The 22,506-nt window shown below is 47.9% G+C and overlaps 1 protein-coding gene across 1 annotated transcript; it reads right to left on the bottom strand.

Moving 5' to 3' along the window:
* Nucleotides 1–1,744: 1,744 nt before the first annotated feature.
* Nucleotides 1,745–13,473, bottom strand: TOMM40L (translocase of outer mitochondrial membrane 40 like). Its single transcript, XM_048511655.1, has 9 exons — nt 12,945–13,473; nt 11,307–11,374; nt 10,254–10,346; nt 8,690–8,791; nt 8,194–8,299; nt 5,758–5,880; nt 3,919–3,995; nt 3,728–3,830; nt 1,745–2,464 (listed from the first exon to the last, which is right to left on the bottom strand). The coding sequence occupies exons 1-9, from the start codon at nt 13,048–13,050 to the stop codon at nt 2,325–2,327; spliced, it is 918 nt and encodes a 305-aa protein (XP_048367612.1). The 5' UTR covers nt 13,051–13,473; the 3' UTR covers nt 1,745–2,324.
* Nucleotides 13,474–22,506: the final 9,033 nt, after the last annotated feature.

Below are 22,506 nucleotides of genomic sequence, written 5' to 3'. Positions count from 1 at the left end.
AGATCCATCACACGTCCTCCAGGTTCACAGTCAAAAATCATTTTTCCTACTCAAGAGTAGATGATGTTCATTTCAACAGAGAGAGTAATCTTCATGGCATTCAGGAACAGTTGGAGGTTCGATCTCACGGTTGCCACCCTCCACACAAGCCCAACAAGCGATCAGTTCAGCTCTGACGGAACAACTTCAGCATCTGCCTGAAAGATCTGCAGCTAAGAGAGCCAGTGTGACTCTAATCTGGAGATCTCCCAGAGTCACAACTTATCTCCAGACAACAGCGATCCCTTCCCCTGGAGAAAATGGCCGCTTCAGCACAGCCACAAAAGATGAATTAAAAAAGCTGGTTTTATTTTCCACCTCTGCAGCCATCTCTTTCTCAGTCACAGACACCTCCCTACCTCTAAATTGATATACCAGTCCTCAAGTTTTAAGACTGTATCCCCTACACTTTCAAAGCATGGGATGAGAAGCAGCATCTAAATCATTGACTCCCAATCAGGGTTCTGTGGTACCCTGGGGTGCAATGAGCACGTCCCAGGGGTACTATGACAATGTTACTGCTGTCCCCCCCACCACCACCACCACCGGAATTAAATGGATTTTGAGGGGGGGAGCCTCATGGGCTCCCTTTAAACAACACTGAAAAACAGCATTGTTTTATTTGCCTAAATTCGGCAGGGATTGGGGGGTAGATTTAAAGGGAGCTCTCCCTTTAACCCCCCCCCCCAATCCATGCCAAATTTAGGCAAACAAACAAAGCGGCTGTCAACGCTGCTTTCCCTCCCCTCCCCCTGCTTGCCACTCCCCCCACCTACAGGCCAAAAATGGAAAAAAACCCTAAAAATGTTTTTTTTTTTTAAATCAAATGAATCTCAAGGGGTACCCTGAGATATGAAGAGTGAGGTCAAGGGTACCGCAACATCGAAAAGGTTGGGAAACGCTGATCTAAATATTCATGTTTTAAAAACAGGGATCACAGACCATGGGTCTGCTGCTATGTAGCCAGGACGGGCCTGGTCTCACTGTTTCCCAAATTCAGACGTTCCAGCGGAGTCAGTATATTTTATAGACAGACACACACACACACACACACACACACACACACACACATACTGACTCCACTGGAACTTCTGAATTTAGGGACTCTCTATATATATTCAAGCACAGTTCTAAATTTAAATCAGGAATGCCAGGAACACGTTTGGCAGCCACATGCGCCATTTTTGGTCACCACGATCAGATACAAGCCAACCAATTGATCTGTTCAGCACTGATTGAACAACTTGAGCACCTGCCTGAAAGATCTGCAGCTCAGAGAGCCAGTGTGATGTAGTGGTTAAGAGCGGCAGACTCTAATCTGGAGAACCAGGCTTGATTCCCCACTCCGCCACATGAGTGGTGGACTCTTGTCTGGGAAACTGGTTTTGTTTCTCCCACTCCTACACATGAAGCCTGCTGGGTGACTATGAGCCGGTCACAGTTCTGATCGCCACTTTTGAGTCAGGAAGAAATTTTCCTCCAGGCCAGATTAACCTGAGATCCTGGAGGTTTTTTTTTTTTTTTTTTTTTGGCCATCCTCTGGGAACGGAGGAGGTCATTGGGGGTGCACATTTTCAGTAAGGTGCAGGGGGTTGGACTAGATGACCCTGAGATCCCTTCCAACTCTGTGTTTCAATGATTCCAAGGCAGCTGAAAGGTTTTCAAAAGGCCTGAGAGTGAAATGGCCTTTGGGAAAGGAAAGGAATAGTCTCCAGTATGATTTTAATCACGTTCCAAGGTATCATACACGGAATCAGCAACCATTTCAGGGGGGAGGGGGGTACACAGCACCCACAAACCAATCGTAGCGTGATAGGAGGGGAGATAAACAGCCTCTCTCCCACATCCCGAACTCCGGCACCGGTCCGACGTAGAAACAACATTGATTCTGTGAGGTCGGCATCCTCCGATCCCCAGCGAACGAAGGCAGGAAGACATCCATGAGGGCGGGAATCGGAGGACATCATTCTGTCTCCTGCCACATCTCCCGCCGCAAAGTTGGTACCCTGCCGATCGGGACAGGGGCAATCCACAGTCGCTTTTTGACGTCCCTTTGAGCACCCGCCGTCTTTTTGTAGGCTGACTGGAAAGCCCCATTCTGGCAGGACACCACGCAAAGGCTCCACAGGGGAGGGCGTGGCGTGCCCCAAATCCCCACCCCACGTGCAAGTCTTGTGGTGAACCGGCCCACCACACTCACACACAGCTGGGCCAGCCGTACCAATCAGTTCGGCAATGGCTGGACCCAGCGGCGTCCCTCCCCACCGAGACAAGTCCCAGAGCTCTCAGCCAACGATGACGCTGAAGCCGCAGTGGAACCGATTCTTCCAGTGGTTCAGGAAGGCGCCCAAGGCCAGGGTGACGGGCAGAGGCGGCAGCTTCTTCTCCAGCACGGCCCCCACACACCAGTTACTATCCAAGAAACCTCAAAAAGAAAGGAACGGTTTAAAAGCCTCAAAAGACAACAGCGGTTCTCTCCCCGGCTTCCCCCAAGATCTCAGGCAAAACCCAGGCAGCTCCGTATCGCAATAGTCTTTTCTGCCCTCTTTCAAGGAGCACTGCAGGGAACTTTGCCTCAGAAGAGGATCCATACTCTGTCAGGAAAAAGATGGTGTCCTGCGTTGAAGAGGCACAGAAACCCCACCCGCTTTGGCCATGGACAGTCAAAATGGTCTTCTTTCCACTGGGAAGGGCAGAAGAAAAAGCATTTGGGGAACCAAAAGAAACTGTGATGTCACAAGCAATATAATTGGCTCCTTTTCAGGGCTAAAAATTCTGGTTAGAGACAGGCATGGGTGCAATTAAGGAATTCCTTAGGGCTGGCAGGCTCCCACCAGGCATAGCAGCTGGCTAGTGGAGGGGAACTTACTATCAGCAGGGGGTGGGGGGAAATTAGCCAGCATCTCTCTGACACGGTCAGTGACAAGGCGACACCGCTTCCAGTGTGTACTGGAAGTGACATCATTGAGTTTCCGGCAACGTGGAACACTCTGATATTTGGGCAGAAACTCTATGGCCGTGGTGGTGAACCTTTGGCACTCCAGATGTTATGGACTACAATTCCCATCAGCCCCTACCAGCATGGCCAATTGTAGGGGCTGATGGGAATTGTAGTCCATAACATCTGGAGTGCCAAAGGTTCGCCACCACTGCTCTATGGTAAAAAGACATCTGCTGTAGTGTTTTTGTCCAGATGTCCTTCGTTGCAGGCAGCACAGTGACATCACTTCTCGTGTGTGTGGGAAGTGATGTCACTGCAATGTCAGCCTAGGCCAGTGGTGGCGAACCTTTGGCACTCCAGATGTTATGGACTACAATTCCCATCAGCCCCTGCAATTGGCCATGCTGGAAGGGGATGATGGGAATTGTAGTCCATAACATCTGGAGTGCCAAAGGTTCACACCAAGGGCCTAGGCCTTTCCCTGCTGCTAGTAAGTGCCCCCACCACCACCACCAGCCCTGTCTCTGGAGATTTTCCAATTCCACCTCCACTAGCTATTTAAAATAAGTCAGGAGACCACCACAAAAAAAATAAGGCTCCCCTATGTCATATATAAATGCCACACCAGTGTCCAGAATTGATAATGCATGAAGACTGAGACTCTACGAAGCATGGCCGTATGGGAAATGTCAAGGGCAAGTGACCACTTCCTGCCTAGGCCAGAGAGAATCTCCACTCTTTGCTCACCTTTGAAAACCATATTCGCTTGAGGAAGGGTCAGTTGATAACCAAAAGCAAAGCTCGTATCCTGCAGTCGCGTGCTAGCTTCAAATTCTACCCCCACTTGTATCTGTAAAGAGGAGAAGATGGAGATAAAAAAAACAAGGGACTAGTTTTTGATCGCAGAGATGGGGTGGAGGTTGTCATTCTCATCTCACCTGGTCACTGGCTCGGTGGTAGTAGCTGGCGTGAGCCCCACCATAGCCGAGGTTAAGCGTGGCTACCCATTTGAGAGCTACAAGAGGAAGAAGAAAGGGGGTAACGTAAGCCGTGTATACATTGTAGTATGATTGATCTGACAGGGGGAGCATTGGCGTAGTGGTTAGAGTTGGAAAAGCATTGGGACTTTGCGAGTCCATGGACCAGACACCACCACTCAGCCAAGCCTACCTCGAAGGGCTGTTCTGAAGACAAAATGAGGAACAAAGAATCGTGAACTCCTCGGAGAAAGACCCGGATATCAGTGTACTCGATTGGCTAGTAATTCTGGAGCATTTTTTATCTTCTTCTTGGCATGGAGCTGGGGTCACTGAGGGAGTGAAGAGGGGGAGTGAAGAAGGGGTTGGACTAGATGACCCTTGAGTCCCCTTCCGGCTCTATGTGCTTAGAAAATTGGATTTAGATGGGGACAGGGATAGAGCATATAGGTCTCCCCCCTCTAATACAAAATGTAGGCCAAGGATTCTTCTGATCAGATATTTTAAACACTCCAGACTGGAATTCGTTCCAACTGAACAGTTTAATTTTGTAAATGAAAAGATATATTACACATTCAGGGATTTTTTTTTAAAAAAAAACCCTTGAGATTGAGACTTTCCTGGAGTTTATTACGGCAGATTGGGAAGGGAGGGAGGGAGATATACTTGTTCATGTAAAAAATCTCCCACACATAGACAGCTGGCACGGCAAGAGGGTTAAGTTCTTAAACAAGGTCTTCTTTTCCAAGTGTAATGTTCTAGCTTTATTGTAATGTTGGTCAGGAGCTAGAATGGGTCAAAAAAAGGAATCCGTATCCAGAGACTATTGGGGGAAAAATATGAAAGATCTTTTTTTCTAATTGCTTATAGCCTTGATTAATACATTACAGGGATCAGGAGCAGCAGTGGCGTAGGAGGTTAAGAGCTCGTGTATCTAATCTGGAGGAACCGGGTTTGATTCTCCGCTCTGCCGCCTGAGCTGTGGAGGCTTATCTGGGGAATTCAGATTAGCCTGTGCACTCCCACACATGCCAGCTGGGTGACCTTGGGCTAGTCACAGCTTCTTGGAGCTCTCTCAGCCCCACCTACCTCACAGGGTGTTTGTTGTGAGGGGGGAAGGGCAAGGAGATTGTAAGCCCCTTTGAGTCTCCTACAGGAGAGAAAGGGGGGATATAAATCCAAACTCTTCTTCTTCATAACGTCTACAAGACAATCTCTGCTGAAGAACTAGACAATAGCTATTTCTGTTCTGCCTGTCTCTTCATGGATATCTTTATTGGTCTCAACACTAGTTTATGACACAGGGAAATTATTTAAAACATTCAATCCCCCCCCCCCCCCCCCCCCACATTCTGAAATGGTACAATCCAACATGGCTGAAAGCTTGCCAGGTCCCCCCGTCCATGGGCACGAGATGGGCAGGTAGGATTATCAGATCCAGGCTGTGAATCTCCTGGAGATTTCGGAATGGAGTTTGGGGAGAAAGGGGACTTTAGTGGGATACAAGGCTACAGAGTTAATCTTCCAAAGCATCTATTTTCTCCAGGAGAACTGATCCCCGTAGTCTGGAGTTGAGTCGAAATTCAGGAGGATCCCCAAGTCCCGCCTGAGGGCTGACACCCCTAAGGCGAACCGTGGTCCTCTTCCAAAGATTCGAATCAGATTCTTGTGCCCCTCTGCTGGTCTTATTTGACACAAAATTGCCCTTCCAAAGCCACACAGGTCACGCAAGGTACAAAAGATACATAGAAAGGGAGGCTTCTCGATTTCAGACCTGGAAGATTCACCGCAGGAACCAACCTGTATACTTCCCGGCCAATGTGACAATGGCCCCTTCTTCACCTGGCCGCCGGTGGTAGACCAGTTCACCCCCTAGAACCAATCGCGAAGTCATGCTCTGCAGGAAGTGTGCAACGACAATAACTGGACGGAAGGAAACATAGTGACTGTCATACATCAAGAATGCTTCCCTGCCCCATTGAGAGCATTACAGCAACCACTGTTCTGTTGCAAAATGGCAGACAGGAAATGGTCATCCTCCCAAAATACAGCTATTCAGAGCTTTAGGAATTACCCCAGGAGGACAAAAAATAGAACTTGAGGCACCTGAATGACTGGTTAAGCCCACACTGGAGAACAGTGGTCTATAACTATTGTGATTAAGTCTCTAGCTACAGTGGGAGACCTTCCATTTAGCCCTAGAGAAACGTGGGTGAAAGTGTGACTTCACAGCATTACTTGTAGTGATGTAACAGGAAATGACATCACACAGTACTGGGAAACTCTAGTAGAGGTCCTCAACCTTTTTGAGCCTGGGGGCACCTTTGGAATTCTGACAAAAGGCGGCAGATGCAACTTCAAAATGGCTGCCTCAGGAGGCCGAGTCAGTGACAAAATTGCTTGCTGCACGAGGCAAAGTCACACACAGAGAGAAAACTCAAGCGCAGGGGAGAAGAGGGATGATCCAAGAAACTGAATACGAAGAGAGGTGAGAAAATAGAACTAACCCTTGTGGTGGCTACCGCAAGTGAAACATTTCATTCTGCGCAGCCAGATTTCCAGCAGCCAATCAGAAGCCTCCTGGGCAGAACCCAACATGGGCCCGCCCGTTTTCTGAAAACACTTGGCAGGCGCCAGGTAAGTCAGCAGGTACTGGTGGCGCCCATTGGGACCATGTTGGGCATCCCTGATCTAGCAAGTTTTGGGGGGGTTGCTGGAGTCCAGGCAACATGTGATGTCACTTCTGGTTACGTGACCGGAAGTGACATCATGTCACACTGCACAGTGCCCAGCTTTGCCTCCAGAAACACCCCAGGGTTAGTGATAACCCCCCCAAGACTGCTCAGAGGTTATGATACCCCCTGCTCACCCTGAGGTGACATTGCTGTACATCACACAGTAGTCAAGCAGGATTCCGGTGCTCCCCCTCCCACATAACAGCAGATAAGCTGCTTTTGGAGGCGCGATGCTCCAACTTTCTCTAAGCCACAGAGACGTCATGGTTATCCACCCCCTTTCAGAGGCAGTTGCTAGGTTACATACAGCCTGTCCTGTCCTTAGCAACAGTTGCTAGGTTTCCCAAGGGTTAGGATACAGGCTCATTTTATGGGGTCATAGAATTCCTGCGCCCTCTTGTGATGGTTTTGGGGTACCGCAGGAGCCACGGTTCTACCGCCACCCTCCAAGGATGGCAATTCTCTATCCCACTCTACGGAACAAACAAACAAGTGACAGGGCCCCGGTTATTGTGGGTTTCGGTTGCCAAGTTACACGCAGCATGGGTTTTCTATTCTGTACCGGCAAGGATTTTCACCTTCATTTTCACCTCAGCATGAGTCCCTGAAATAATCACATAATATCAGAAGCACCACATCTGGCAGCATTCCCACTGAAAATCGGATGGCTCCCTCACCAGCAGGCACAGAAATTCTGGCAGGACTGGTAGCCACACAGACAGCACAGAAGCAAATGTCCACAGAGTTCTCACACGTGATACAGGGTTATCACGTATTTAAAAAAGGACAGGTAGAATCATAGAGTTGGAAGAGACCAGAAGGGTCATCAAGTCCAACCCCCTGCCATCAGGGGCGTAATGAGGCAAACTGTAGCCCTGGGCAAAACCTGAGTTGGATGCCCCCCCCAATGGGCAGCCACTCCATCACAACCAAATTTTTTTTGCACCAGGACATTGGTGCCTGTTTCCCATTGGAAACAATGGGGGATGGGGGCACCCCCTTTGGGAGTCCATAACTTTGGACTCCCTGAACCAAACCTCACCAAACTTGGGGAGTAGCATAAGGACAGTCTCCCGATGATACGCTGAAATTCTGGTGCCGCTAGCCTAAAAACTGAGCCCCCTGCAGGCCAAAAACGGAAAACCACTAAAAATACCCCAAAACGAACCCTGCATTTTGATGCGCCCCACAAGGTGGTGCCCTGAGCAGCTGCCCACCTTGCCCAATGGGCATTACGCCCCTGCCTGCCATGCAGGAAGACCCAAGCAAAGCACTCCTGATAGACTGCCATCCAACCTCAGTTTAGAAACCTCCAAAGAAGACGACTCCAAAGGAGGAGATAGATACGCTCCAAAGTGCCAACGGCACACGCCAAGCGGGCCAGCTTCCCCACCATGCCCGCGCAGGTTGGTCCTGCCCCCTATAAGCCTTGGGCAGCTGCGAGCTGAGACGCCAGAACAAGGTGCAACTTTATCCCCACTGGTCAAGTGGCAGCACTCACCCGACTCGCTGATCAAATCCGGGTTGCCCAACGTCAGGGTGGCCGTGTAGTCATTGCCCCGGTATTCGGCATCAAACTGCCAAGTCACAAATTTGGATTGCTGGGTCTGGAACAGAACGAGAAAAGGGAGGAGGAAACAGCCCAGAAAGGAGGCACAATTCGAACGAGGAGCTGTCTGCTTTACCCTCTTACCCGCTAATTATTCTTCGGCACAGACGGCATGCCAAGAGAAGAATGCAACTGAATTGTTAGCCTCGCAATAATGAAGAGGCCCAGACCAATCTTGAGAGTGAAGTTGCCAATTTCTGGAAATTTGGGGGCGGGGGGGAGCTTGAGGAGGGCAAGGTAGAACACACCAAGGTGCCCTTCACCTTCCAAAGTAGCCATTTCCTATTGCCTACAGACAACATCTGGGCAATCTCCAGGACCCACCTGGAAATTGGCAACTCCTCCCATCCATACCACCCATCCAAGCCTGGCCAGATGTGGCATGTACCTGGAAGACAGCCTTCGTCCGGATTCGCTCTGCCAATAGAAGCAGCGCCTGAGCATTGAGATTTCCAGCGGTGTTGAGATCCCCAATGAGGGTCGGAAAGGCCTAAGGCAGAAGCAGGAAGGAAGGCGGAATGAACCGGGAAAGTGGAAGCCAGGCTGAAGAGCGAATTGACCACTCTAGGAAGCCAAAGTCAACAAGCAGAGAACACACACACACACACACACATCCCTTGGAAGTATTACTCCACCTCTGGCAGAGGGAATGAACAGCATGAGAGTCCTTTGTGGCTCCATCTACTACAGCGGTTCTCAACCTGTGGGTCACGACCAGAGGTGGGATCCAGCAGGTTCTCACCAGTTCCCGAGTGTGGGTTACTAATTATTTGTGTGTGCTGAGAGGGGGTTACTAATTGGGTTCGCTTTTCCATCTCCACACCCTCGCCTCCCCGAGAGGCATCCTGCCTTTGAACGTGAAGGTTCCATATAGGAATTGTGACTAATAATGTAACTCCTTGAACTGGGTTAATCCCTTTCAGATGCTGCAATTCATTGATTCTCAGCCTTTCATACCTTTTATCTCACCAGTCTCTATCAAAGAACCTGTGTGTTTCACCCTTGCTGTGTTCAGATTTGTGAGTTGGGGCATTTTCTATAATGTGATGATGATTTAGAAATGACCTGGTGCAAAAAAAATTTGGGGGGTCGTGGTGGGGTGGCTGCCCATGGGGGGGGCATCCAACTCAGGTTTTGCCCAGGGCTCAGGTTTGCCTAGGTACACCTCTACCCCCTTTGCTGAGGGGGGCTGGCGAGGGAACCTGTTACTAAAATTTTTGGATCCCACCACTGGTCACTACCCCTTTGGGGATCGAACGACCCTTTCACAGGGGTCGCCTAAGACTCTCTGCCTCAGTGTTCTCCATCTGTAAAATGGATAAATGTTAAGGTTGGGGGTCACCACAACATGAGGAACTGTATTAAAGGGTCGCAGCATTAGGAGGGTTGAGAACCACTGATCTACTACTAACACACCAGAATGAAAGGGAAGAAAGGACTGTGCCATTGCAGGCAAGGAATTTAGAACCCCTACATCCGTGGTGGTGAACCTTTGGCACTCCAGATGTTATGGACTACAATTCCCATCAGCCCCTGCCAGCATGGCCAATTGGCACTATAATGAATACATGAAGCTGCCTTATACTTGGCCTGTCAAGGTCTGTATTGTGTACTCAGACTGGCAGCTGCTCTCCAGGTGTCTTTCACATCACCTGCTGCCAAATCCTTTAACCGGAGACGCCGAACCTGAACCTGCTGCATGCCAAGTACCCCTGGCCAGGATAGCATGTAAAGGGCTAGGCTAAGAAGAGATGAAGAGTTTGGATTTAGACCACACCTTTCTCTCCTGTATGGAGACTCAAGGTGGCTTACAAACTCCTTTCCCTTCCCCTCCCCACAACAGACGCCTTGTGAGGTAGGTGGGGCTGAGAGAGTTCTGAGAGAACTGTTCCATCCAGCAGGCTTCATGTGTAGGAACACCAACAACAACAACGAAACAATTGTTCACTAACCTCTGTGGGACTGGTCTGTTGATCCCCGACAAATGTGGCATTTAGGTGGTAATTTGACTGCCCAATTGTGCTCATGTGGATGGTGTGGGACACCTGGAGAGAGATAACCAGTTTAAAAGGATGGAGCAAAAGATATTTTATTAAATTTAATATCCCAGCTTACCCAGTCAGAGCAAATCTCAGGGGGGTTGACACATCATTCCAACCACAGTCATAAAACAGTTTCCAATTTAACAAAGAAATAATTAAAACATTCAAAGCATTCGCAGATGGTGACTAAGATATCCAAGGACTCTCAGATAGCAAAAATTGTCCAAACTATTGTCTCTTAATAATGTCATCGACTGCGCCATTTCTAAATATTCTGTGACTTTCAGAATCAAGTCCTCTTTTGTCGGTATCTTGCTATCTCTCCATTTTTTGCATGTGCAAAGTCCTTGCTGCAGTCATCATGTACACAAATAGGGTTCTATATTGCTTAGGAAAGTCCTCCCCAATTACTCCCAACAAAAAAGCCTCAGGTTTTTTTCAAAAAATTTTGTTTTTAGAATCTTTTGTACTTCTTTAAGCATCATCTCCGAAAAGGTCTCAGCCTCTTTACGTGTCCACCACATATGAAAGAAAGACCTCTCTTGCTGTTGACGCTTCCAACATCTATTTGACACAGTTTAATTTCAGTAACACAGTGCATGGCCTTGTGCTGTGGTGGCACCCGTTGCCAAGGCAGGATTTTTTTAAAAATCCGCACAGCTAAACCAGTAGTCAGTCAAAAGGCTTGCTGGGCAAAAGCCCTGCTGGGCCCTGCTCACTTCCTAAAAACACGTGACAGGCTCCAGAAAAGGTGTAGGTGGGCACCATGTTGGAGGCCCCCGCTTTATGGTCCTACCCCTCCCTCAACCCCACTTCCCCAGGAAGCCCTAATTAACCCCATCCCATCGACAATGAGCAGGCCATACCAAACCCTAACAGACTGGCTAATTTCTCCACAACGTGGTTACGAAAATTCACCCTCCTCGCCCACCCGTTATTAAGGACAGTAACAAGAGCGCGAACCTGAAAATGGCTGCTGAGGGCTTTGTTAATGATCAGCTTGACCCCTTCCATCTGCTGAGGGAAAACTTCTAGAATAAGGAAGAAAAGTAGTCGCATTAAGTCGGATCACATAAACAAAGGGCTATCTTCTTTTGTCACAGGGCATACTTTGCAGAATCTGGATTTTGTTGTGGCTGTGGTCAGAATACAGAATATAAAATAAATAGGATTTCCCCTTCCTCTTGGCAAGGAACCCGGTAACAGACAGGAATAAAGGGAGTGAGAAGGCAAAGATGTGGAATGTTTGTATTGTGCTGTGACCCACCCAGAGCCCTTTGGGGATAGGGCGGGATATAAATCCAAAGTAAATATTTTTTTTTAATATGAAAGAGGACTAGAAGCTTAGTTTTTTAATCAGCGTTTTTGAGGAGGGTGTTTCATCTGGCGGCATACTTTCTGCTCTTTCATATAAGACACAGAGCTTGAAGGCAGGATCTTGGTGACTTTAAGTTACCCCAAAAGCAGAAATTCAACAGGTAAAGTTTCTCCTCAACTTATCAAGACTGAAATAGAGGCCTGTGATTTGAAAAGCTACTCAGCAGGTGCACCTGCTGAGTAGCTTTTCAAATCACAGGCCTCTATTTCAGCCTTTTCTAATGAGGTGACTTAAGGTTTTTGTAACAGCTTCGGCTTTTGTGCATCAGTGGTTATTTCAGCATGTCAAGCCCTGACTCTGTCACCAATAACGGACACGATGATTCCAATCAGAGGTCTTTATTGACAGACGACAGCTTGTTAAGCTTGTGGAACAAATGCGAGTTCCACCAGCCCATACTGGACAGAATGAGAATCCCTGACATTTGGAATGGGACCCTAGTGAACCAGGCTTGTTTCCCCACTCCTCCACATGAAGCCTGCTGGGTGACCTTGGGCTAGTCACAGTTCTTCTGCACTCTCTCAGCCCCACCTACCTTACAAGGTGTCTGTTACGGGGAGAGGAAGGGAAAGGAGTTTGTAATCTGCCTTCAGTCTCCTTAAAGGTCGAGAAAGCAGTGTACAGCTTTCTGATTCCACAATAAATCCATCCATCTTCAAAGTATCACTAGATTCTTGGCTGCAGTAGAACATCTTGGGCCCCCACTGTGCTAAATTTAACAAGATCAACACAGGAAGCTAACTTATACGGAACCAGACTATTGGTCCAGCAAAGTCAATATTGTCTGGTCAGACTGGCAGCAAATATCCAAGGTCTTAAGATGTTTACATCAGCCTAGTACCTGGAGATGCTGGGCAAATGCTCAAGCAAATGCTCGACCTCTGAGCCATAGCCCTTCCCACCAGCAACCAGTTAGAAACCTCGCCTATGCTGCCCATCATGTACCCTTGAGAGACAGAGAAGTCCTGCCAGAACCTCTGAAGATGCCAGCCACAGATGCGTGTGAAACGTTACAAGAAAAACTACCAGACCACGACTACGCACCCCAGAAAAGGCAGCAGCCACTTGAGAAAGCCTCCAACAATACAGGAGTTCAGACTCTGCAGCACCCCACTTTGGAGAATAGCAGCAGCACCAAATCCTGCCCCCAGCTCAGCAGCCTTCAAGTTGCTACCCAACCCTACCTGTTCCCCAGCCCCAAAAGTAAAGCAAACAGGCCTTACCTTTGCATTTCCTGTGCAGCTCATCAAAACTGCCCGGGTTAGCCAGAGGCTCCTCTCGGCGTGGCCCCCTGTGCAGGACGGGCGCAGGGTAAAACACGTTCCCCATGGGCCCGATTGCACCCTGCACAAAGCCAACCCCTTAAAGCTTCAAAACACACCAGCAACATCTGGCGTCTGCAAAGACGGCGCCTTTTTTGCACGTGGGAGCAAAGTGACAGGCAGGACTCTCAGCAGGGAAATCCCTCTGTTCATGCTCTTGCACCCAAGGCAAGGCTACATTTGCAAGGTGCAGGGCATGCATGGAGGGTGGGTGGACTCCCTGGGAAGCGGGCACCTCACCGAGGCAACCCCATAAACACCAACAACCGTGCAAAAGCAGCGTGCAAAGGACAAGAGGCTGCACCAGCTGCTGCACTGGTCTCCACTACACGGTCACATCTGCGAGCTGGATGGGGGCAGCCATTTTACTCCCCACCCTGTTTTCCCCGGGAAGTGGTTTCCAGCAAAGCACCTTCCCTCCCCCAGCCCTCACTCCTGCGGCCATATTTGAAACGGGCAAACGCCCCATTCCCACCCTAGAAGGGGAAGCCGGAATGGCAGGCTGCTCTGTGATTGGGCAACAAGGTTCCCACCTGTGGCGTTCGGAAAAGCTCTTGTCCAATGCGGGCGTTCCAAAGGGGACAAGACGCGCTGTGATTGGGCGGCGGCGTTGCAAAGCTCTTTCCTGCGTCTTCGCAGAGTTCCAAAGCATGGTCTCGTGTGTTTTTTCCTCTCCTGCAGCAGTTCTCTACCACCTGCGCTGGAGTTTGCGCGTTTATGGTGGGATGCGCAAGTCCATCGGGTTTGTCACCCAGAATGTAACACCGCAAAGCTTCGATCCTCGCTGCATACTTGGAGAGAAAGCCCAGCTTTCCGAATAAACATACATTGGGATGCTGTGTGGTTTCCGGGCTGTATGGCCGTGTTCTAGCAGCATTCTCTCCTGACGTTTCGCCTGCATCTGTGGCTGGCATCTTCAGAGGATCTGCAGGCGAAACGCCAGGAGAGAATGCTGCTAGAACACGGCCATACAGCCCAGAAACCACACAGCACCCCAGTGATTCTGGCCGTGAAAGCCTTCGATAATACATTAAACATACATTGTTTACAACCCTTAGTATACGAAATTATTATTAATATTTAATTTTGTTTAATATCACGGCTGCCAATTCTTTCGCTGCTGGTTCCCCTTTCATTACAGTTTGAGGCCCAGCCAGAGGCCTAGGAGTTTCCGCAGGGCCTGTTCTGTCAGGTGTTTGGCCAGCCGGGATAACATCGAAAATCTGCTATAATAAACAGCTGGCCTCCCATGGGCGCAAGGGAGGGAGGGAGGGAGTACTTTTAATGCCGTCTGAAAGTATGGAAATTATATATTTATGGTTCCGTTTTAGTGGGGATTGACTGTTTTAATCTAAATGTTGTATGTGATTGTTTTAGCTGGTTGTATATGATTGTTGGATACCGCCCTGGTATACAAATTCAATTAATTAAATACATACATACATACATACATACATACATACATACATACATACATACATAGGACATTGCAATGTATCAGCATAATATTCGTGTAGATCCCAGTAGAGCTGCCTTTTTTAATCTGACAGGTGTTGATTTTGTCGATTTGGCAGGTGTGTCAAGTGCAGCCCAACTGTATTTGGAATGGTGCCCAGGATGCTGATGACACCTTCAGCTGGTTTGTGCCATAGTTTCTGAATCTGTCTTCAAATCATGGTATTTTTTATTATTTGTTTGTTTATTGTTTAATTTTGTTTAATATCACAGCTGCTAATTCTTTAGTGGGTTCCTGGCCTTTCATTACAATTCAAGCCTCACCTAGGATGTTGTAATGTGCCGGCGTAGTATTGGTGAGGATCCCAGCAGGGCTGCCATCTGAATGTGACAGACGTCGATTTTGTGTGTGAAGGTGTGAGGAAAACGACTGCTTTGAAGACTGGCCTGTCTGAAATTATATTCCATGACGATCCCTCCCTCCCAAAACCCCAGGTTCCACCCCCAAATATCCAGGAAATTCCCAGCCCCAAGTTGGCATCCCTAGTTCAGAGTGCAGAGTTCTTCAGAACCGGAACGCTTGCAGACTGTTTGGTATCTACTGGGTGGGTCCTAATAAAAGGTTTTCCCTAAAGTCGTTGTGGAGTGCACTTCTGAGTGCCAGTTGCTGCTGGTGTGTCTGTGGGGTAGGGGGTAAGGTAAGGTTGCCAATTTTAGGTCAGGAAATTCCTGGAGATTGGAGGATGGAACCTAGGGAGGGACCTCAACGGGCTATAATGCCACAGAGTTCACCCCTCGAGTGCCCATTTTCTCCAGAGGGACTGATCTCTGTCATAGAATCATAGAGCTGGAAGAGACCAGAAGGGCCATCAAGTCCAAACCCCTGCAATGCAGGAACACACCATCAAAGCACTCCTGACAGATGACCAAAGAAGGAGGCTCCACCACACTCCAAGGTAGTGCATTCCACTATTGACCAGCCCTGACTGTCAGGAAGTTTTTCCTGATGTTTAGGTGGAATCTCTTTTCCTTCCCCTTGAACCCATGACTCCTGGTCCTAGTCTCTGGAGCAGCAGAAAACAAGCTTGCTCCCTCACCATTATGGCATCCCTTCAAATATCTAAACATGTCTATCATGTCACATCCTAACCTTCTCTTCACCAAACTAAACATGACCAGCTCCGTAAATCTGCCCTCGTGGGGCATGGATTCCAGACCTTTCACCTTTGTGATTGCCCTACTCTGGACCCGATCCAGCTTGTCAATAGCCTTCTCGAATGGCAGTGCCCAATCAGTTGTAAGATCAATTGTAAATTTCTGGGAAATCTCCAGGCTCCGCTTGAAAAAAAAACATTGTTTAGTATCTGTCTGCCTCTGCAGATCTCTCTTGCGGTTGCCTCCTTTGCAAACACAGCTGTTTGACGTCCAGGAGCCCTGACCTCTGTGGCATTCAGTCATATGGTGGCAATGTTTGCATCCAATCTCCCGTCGGCAAGGGCCTCAGAGGGCAGTCTGGCACCCTTCCTGTGCCTACTGAGAGCTCCCCTTCTTCCTCCTTTCACTTGGCATTGCAGAGACTGCCTGAGAGATGGCAGGAAATCCAAAATCCGTTGCCAGCTAGGGTTGACAACTCCAGGTTGGCTCCCCCCTGTCTTTTTCTCTCCCATTTGAACGGGGCCACTTGGCACACTACCTGTATTGCTTAATAAACCCGGCTCAAAGGAGAGCCATAGTGCTCGCCAGGTTTAATGTTATGCCTTCTGCCTTGTTACATGGCAGATTTAATAAGCAAGAAAAGGCTAAAAGATTGTGCCCATGTAACGATGGCTCAGTTGAATCTCTGGCCCACCAATTACTACACTGTCTCAGATTCAAGGAAATCAGATCCAAGTATGTGAATCTTACTCCTTTACATTTACCCCATCGCCTCGATTTAATTAGATTGTTGGGCAATCCTGTTGGACAATCCTGATCCTTCTCTCTGCATGATAGCGGCAGACTTTCTCCTGGAAATTACTTAACGCCAGTAGATTTCCTTCGACCTAACATTTATTTCCTGCATTGTATATGCTTTTTAATCTGTTTTTATTATTGTTGTACTGTTGTCTGTGCCAATAAAGGCTTGCTATGAACTCCAGGTTGGGAAATCTGTGGAGATTTGGGATCGGAGCCTGGAGACAGGGAGATTTCAGGAGGGACTCGGTGGTGTGTGATGCCATAAGGTCTGTTCTCCCAAGTTGCCATTTTCTCCAGGGGAGCTGGTCTCTGTAGTCTGGGGAGCAGTTGTGATTGTGGGAGGTTTTCCAGGGCTCACCTGGAAGTTGGAAGCCTTGGAACTTGCAACAGAGAAGAAGAAAAGAGTTTGGATTGATATCCTGCTTTCTCAACCATAAGGAGTCTCAAAGAAGCTTACATCCTCTCCTGTCCCCACAACAGACAACTTGTGAGGTTGGTGGGGCTGAAAGAGTTCTGAGAGCACTGTGACTAGCTAGCCCAAGGTCGCCCAGTAGGCTTCATGTGGGGGAGCGGGGAAAACGAACCCTGGTCTCCAGATTCGTCTCTGAGGCTCATTCCGCACATGCAGAATAATGCACTTTCAAACTGCTTTCAGTGCTCTTTGAAGCTGTTTGGAATGGCAAAATCCACTTGCAAACAGTTGTGAAAGTGGTTTGAAAACGCATTATTTTGCCTGTGCAGAAGGGGCCTGATGCTCTTACCCCACTGCTCCTCAATTCCCCTCCCCTAAAGAACACATTGCATTAAATGATGCCATTTATATTGGGCATCTAATCCTCAAGAACCTTTCAGAGGAGGCTTTTGGCTCAAAAATATCTTAGGCCCATTCCGCACATGCAGAATAATGCACTTTCAAACTGCTTTCAGTGCTCTTTGAAGCTGTGCGGAATGGCAACATCCATTTGCAAACAGTTGTGAAAGTGATTTGAAAACGCATTATTTTGCGTGTGCGGATGGGGCCTTGGAGAAGCATGTAGCAGTGCGTTACCAAAAACTTTTATGGCCAGAATCAACGGGCTACTGCAGGTTTTCTAACCTGTGTGGCTGTAGTTTGGCAGTTTCCATTCCTAATATTTTACTCGCATCTATGGCTGGCATATTGAGAGGCATGACACAGTTAGATATGTTTCTCTCCTTGGCACAGTGTGGAGTGATTGTGTTGTGGGGGGGTGAGGTGCATTTGCATGTGTCTCTGGAGGGAAACAAATTTTACCATGACATCAGAGCCGTAGTGGTGAAGAAGAAGGAGAAGAAGGAAGAAGAAGGAGGAGGAGGAGGAGGAGGAGGAGGAGGAGGAGGAAGGAGAAGGAGGAAGGAGAAGGAGAAGGAGAAGGAAGAAGAAGGGGAAGAAGAAGGAAGAAGAAGTTGAAGAAGAAGAAGAAGGAAGAAGGAGAAGAAGAAGGAGAAGGAAGAAGAAGGAGAAGGAAGGAGAAGGAGAAGAAAGAAGGAGGAGGAGGAGAAGAAGAAGAAGAAGAAGAAGAAGAAGAAGAAGAAGAAGAAGAAGAAGAAGAAGAAGAAGAAGAAGAAGAAGAAGAAGAAGAAGAAGAAGAAGAAGAAGAAGGAGAGTTTTGGATTTGTATCCCCCTTTCTCTCTGGTAAGGAGACTCAAAGCGGCTTACAATCTCCTTCCCCTTCCCCGCTCACAACAAACACCCTGTGAGGTGGGTGGAGCAGAGAGAGCTCCGAAGAACTGTGACTAGCCCAAGGTCACCCAGCTGGCATGTGTTAGCGTGAGGGGGAACTGCACTCGGGGCACATGTGTGCTCTGCGCCCCTGCAACACCCCCACCCCTGCACTGGAGCGTTCCTGGTGCAATATGCCCCCCTGTCCCCTGGGCGCTACGCCACTGCGTGACATACCTCCAAAGAAGCCAGGCATAGAGATATGGGTGAAATGTTAGGAGAAAAAAAACATACTCACACACAAATACATATACACAAAACAGAGTGGATCACAGTTCACTGGCATGTTCACAAGAGTGGCTCGTATCAGTTGTGTATTAGCATGTGCACTGATGTGGGAGGATGTTTGTGTACTTTTAAACCATCTGCCCATCCCTTGGAGGGTCAATGTCCATTAGTTTCCTGACTACAGCTAAAAGACAGTTTTTACAAGTTGTTTTGCCATCAAGTCACAGCTGACTGATGGTGACCCCGGAGGGTTTCCAAGGCTTGCCTGCCTCTGCAACAGTGGTTCTCAACCTTCCTAATGCCGCGACCCTTTAATATAGTTCCTCATGTTGTGGTGACCCCCAACCCTAACATATATCCATTTTACAGATGGAGAATGCTGATGCAGAGAGTCTTAGGCGACCCCTGTGGAAGGGTCGTTCGACCCCCAAAGGGGTCCCGACCCCCCGGTTGAGAACCACTGCTCTACAACACCCCTGGCATTCCTTTTTTTTAAAAAAAATATTTTTATTGATATTTTGGAATTATTACAGATTTATATTGTATATCATATATTTCATCCTCCATATCCTTCCCCCCACCTTTTCCCCCTCCCCCCTCTTCTCTTCTTTAGATGCGCAGCAGCAGGTCCATTCTGTTCAATCCTCTTGTCCATTTTTCTTCTGTAATTCCGATTTCGTTTAACCAGTCTTTGAATTCCATCCAGATCCACTTCATATCTTTTAGTTTTTCTTGCCATATTTGATTTCTTGACATGATGTCGAAAATTTCTAATTGTATTTGCTCCCATATATATTCCAACCATTTCTGCATTGTCCATATTTTTTTTGTCTTTCCACCCCAATGCTATTACTGCATGTGCCACTCTGATCATGAATTTGAAAAGCTTCCTCTTTCTTTGTTCTATTATTATATAATCTGATATGCCAATGAATAATAAATCTATATTTATCTTTATTTTTACCTTTACATATTTTTCTATATATATTATAACATTTTCCCACATATTTTTTACTTCTGTACATTCTAACCACATATGGGTATATATTGCATTTTTATCCCCACAATGCCAACATTTCGGACTGAGTCCACTTATCATATATGCCAACTGTTTTGGTGTTCTATACCATTTTAATATTAGTTTCTTCTCCAGTTCTGCATATTTATCTATTTTTATCTTATTTATATTATGTATGGTCCGCCTAATAAGATCCATATCTTTCACTCCCCCTGGCATTCCTTAGAGGTCTCCCATCCAAATACTGCACAGGGTCAAGGCTGAGAGTATGTAACTGGCCCACGGTTACCCAGCAAGTTTCCCTGGCGGAGTGGGGATTCGAACCTGGGACTCCAGATCCTTGTCTGACACCTTCACCACTACGCCACACTGGCTCTTGAAAAGACTGGTATTACATCATTGGAAAGAGAAAAGTCGGCCTCCGGTAAATCAATGGATTGAGGACCTTAGAACTGTCAATATTTGAACACACGGCCTAGAGATGGCAATTGGCACATGGACTACTTTTTGAGGAGTTTAGAAACCATTTATAGATGTTGATACCTGTCCCAGATTTAAGAAAATCAGATCCAAGTATGTGAATCTTACTCCTTTACACTTACCAGATCTCCCCAATTTATTTAGATTACACTACGTGCTGGACAATCCTGATCCCTCCTTCTGTGTGATACTGGCAGATTTTCTCCTGAATATTATTAAAGGCCAGTAGATTTCCTTTTACTCAACATTTTATTTCCTGTTTTGTGTATCTATGTTTTTTTATCAGTTTTTACTATTGCTGTATTTATTTTATTGCTCTTTATGCCTATCAACGCTTGCTTGCTAGATGTTGATATACCACCACTGTAATTATGTATACTTTTGTCTCTGCTTTATGTTTATCGTTTTTCCCTTTTCTTTTAAAAAATCTATTTAGTTGCTGGATTTTAAATCAACCTTCCTTCCTTCCTGCTCTGCAGCAGTGGCGTAGTGGTTAAGAGCAAGTGCATTCTAATCTGGAGGAACCGGGTTTGATTCCCCGCTCTGCCGCTCGAGCTGTGGAGGCTTATCTGGGGAATTCAGATTAGCCTGTGCACTCCCACACACGCCAGCTGGGTGACCGTGGGCTAGTCACAGTTCTTCGGAGCTCTCTCAGCCCCACCCACCTCACAGGGTGTTTGTTGTGAGCGGGGAAGGGGAAGGAGATTGTAAGCCCCTTTGAGTCTCCTGCAGGAGAGAAAGGGGGGATATACATCTCAACTCTTCTTCTCCTTCCTTCCTTCCTCCCTCCCTCCCTCCCTCCCTCCCTCCCTCCCTCCCTCCCTTCCCGAAATTTTAAAACATGACTGGACCCTCCAACATTCTGCTGGTTTCTGCTTCTGGACTGTGTGTGTGTGTACCTGCACTAGATCATTTCTTTCTCAGAAACAACCACATTGATCGAAAATTTTCCGCTGATTTCAAAGGGGTGGAGTGGGAGCACAAGCAGGGGAGGGGTGCCAGGTGTCCTGTCTTGTCCAAATATTGTGGAGGCAGTGATTACATAACTAAACCTTTTGGACTTAAAGCACCCAGCACCTATCCAAACACAGGGGCATGTGATATACCCTCCCAGTGACAGGAGACCTAGACTGCATATCCACCACATCCGTAGATAATACCCTAATGGCTGCTGAGCCAGCAGATTTTGATTGACAAGTTCCCAGAATTTGGGGCATAAAAAAAGATATTGTTCTTCTCCCACCTCCATCTTTCCTTTCCAGTGGCGCAGGAGGTTAAGAGCGCGTGTATCTAATCTGGAGGAACCGGGTTTGATTCTCCGCTCTGCCGCCTGAGCTGTGGAGGCTTATCTGGGGAAGTCAGATTAGCCTGTGCACTCCCACATATGCCAGCTGGGTGACCTTGGGCTAGTCACAGCTTCTCGGAGCTCTCTCAGCCCCATCTCCCTCACAGGGTGTTTGTTGTGAGGGGGGAAGGGCAAGGAGATTGTCAGCCCCTTTGAGTCTCCTGCAGGAGAGAAAGGGGGGATATAAATCCAAACTCTTCTTCTTCTTCTTTAATAAACTTTTTGTTTTCTACTGTGGTTTACAGTGATAAGAATGTCCGGAATGTGCCGATAGACATGCAAACCACAGAGTTTATTCTTTTATTTAGACATTTATGGCACCCCCTTTTTCTCCAAGGGAATCATAGAGTGGGAAGAGACCCCAAGGGCCAGCAAGTCCAACCCCCTGCGATGCAGGAACACACAATCAAAGCACTTTGGGACACCCAAAGCAGCTTAGAACATCGTTCACCTCTCCTCTGTTTTATCCTCAAAGCAACGCCTCTGTGTGGTAGGGGAGGCTGAGCATGTCTCACCGCCCAAGTGACCTTCCATGAAGAAGAAGAGTTGGTTTTTATACCCCACTGTTTGTCCCCTGTAAGGAGTCTCAAAGTGGCTTACAAACTCCTTTCCCTTCCTCTTTGCACAACGGACACCTTGGCCGAATCCTCACTGAGAAAATGAATCTAGATACAACCAGGCTTCAAAAGAATCGGCACCTTTTCATCGCGGTTTCGTGCTCCCTACCACAGCTTCTGTCTAGCAAACTATCCTGGTGTCAAGCAACGCAGCAGCAATGCAGGAATCCCCACTATCGCGCGATCGAACACGCGATCCACTTAGCGGCTATCCTGATTGGCTGCTGCTTTGTGTTGGGGCGGGAATTTTTTTAAAAATTTCAGCGCCATGTCAGCACGCGCCTGCACGGGTTGGCTTGAAGTGGAAACAGTGGAGCGGCTTGTTTAGCAAAGCTCCGTTTCTGCGCGGCTCCAACCTTTCGTGTCAATGTTTAGTTCTGCCTTATACTTGGTTTGGTGGAGTCAACAAAAAGGTCCATGTTGCTCCGTTTCCACGTAAGAACATAAGAACTAGCCTGCTGGATCAGACCAGAGTCCCATCTAGTCCAGCACTCTGCTCCTCGCAGTGGCCCACCAGGTGCCTTTGAGAGCTCACATGCAGGATGTGAAAGCAATGGCCCTCTGCTGCTGCTGCTCCTGAGCACCTGGTCTGCTCAGGCATTTGCAATCAGAGATCAAGGAG

The sequence above is a fragment of the Sphaerodactylus townsendi genome, linkage group LG01 (genome assembly GCF_021028975.2).
Source record: "Sphaerodactylus townsendi isolate TG3544 linkage group LG01, MPM_Stown_v2.3, whole genome shotgun sequence".
Lineage (NCBI taxonomy): Eukaryota > Metazoa > Chordata > Lepidosauria > Squamata > Sphaerodactylidae > Sphaerodactylus > Sphaerodactylus townsendi.
This window is presented reverse-complemented; position numbering and strand designations above follow the sequence as displayed.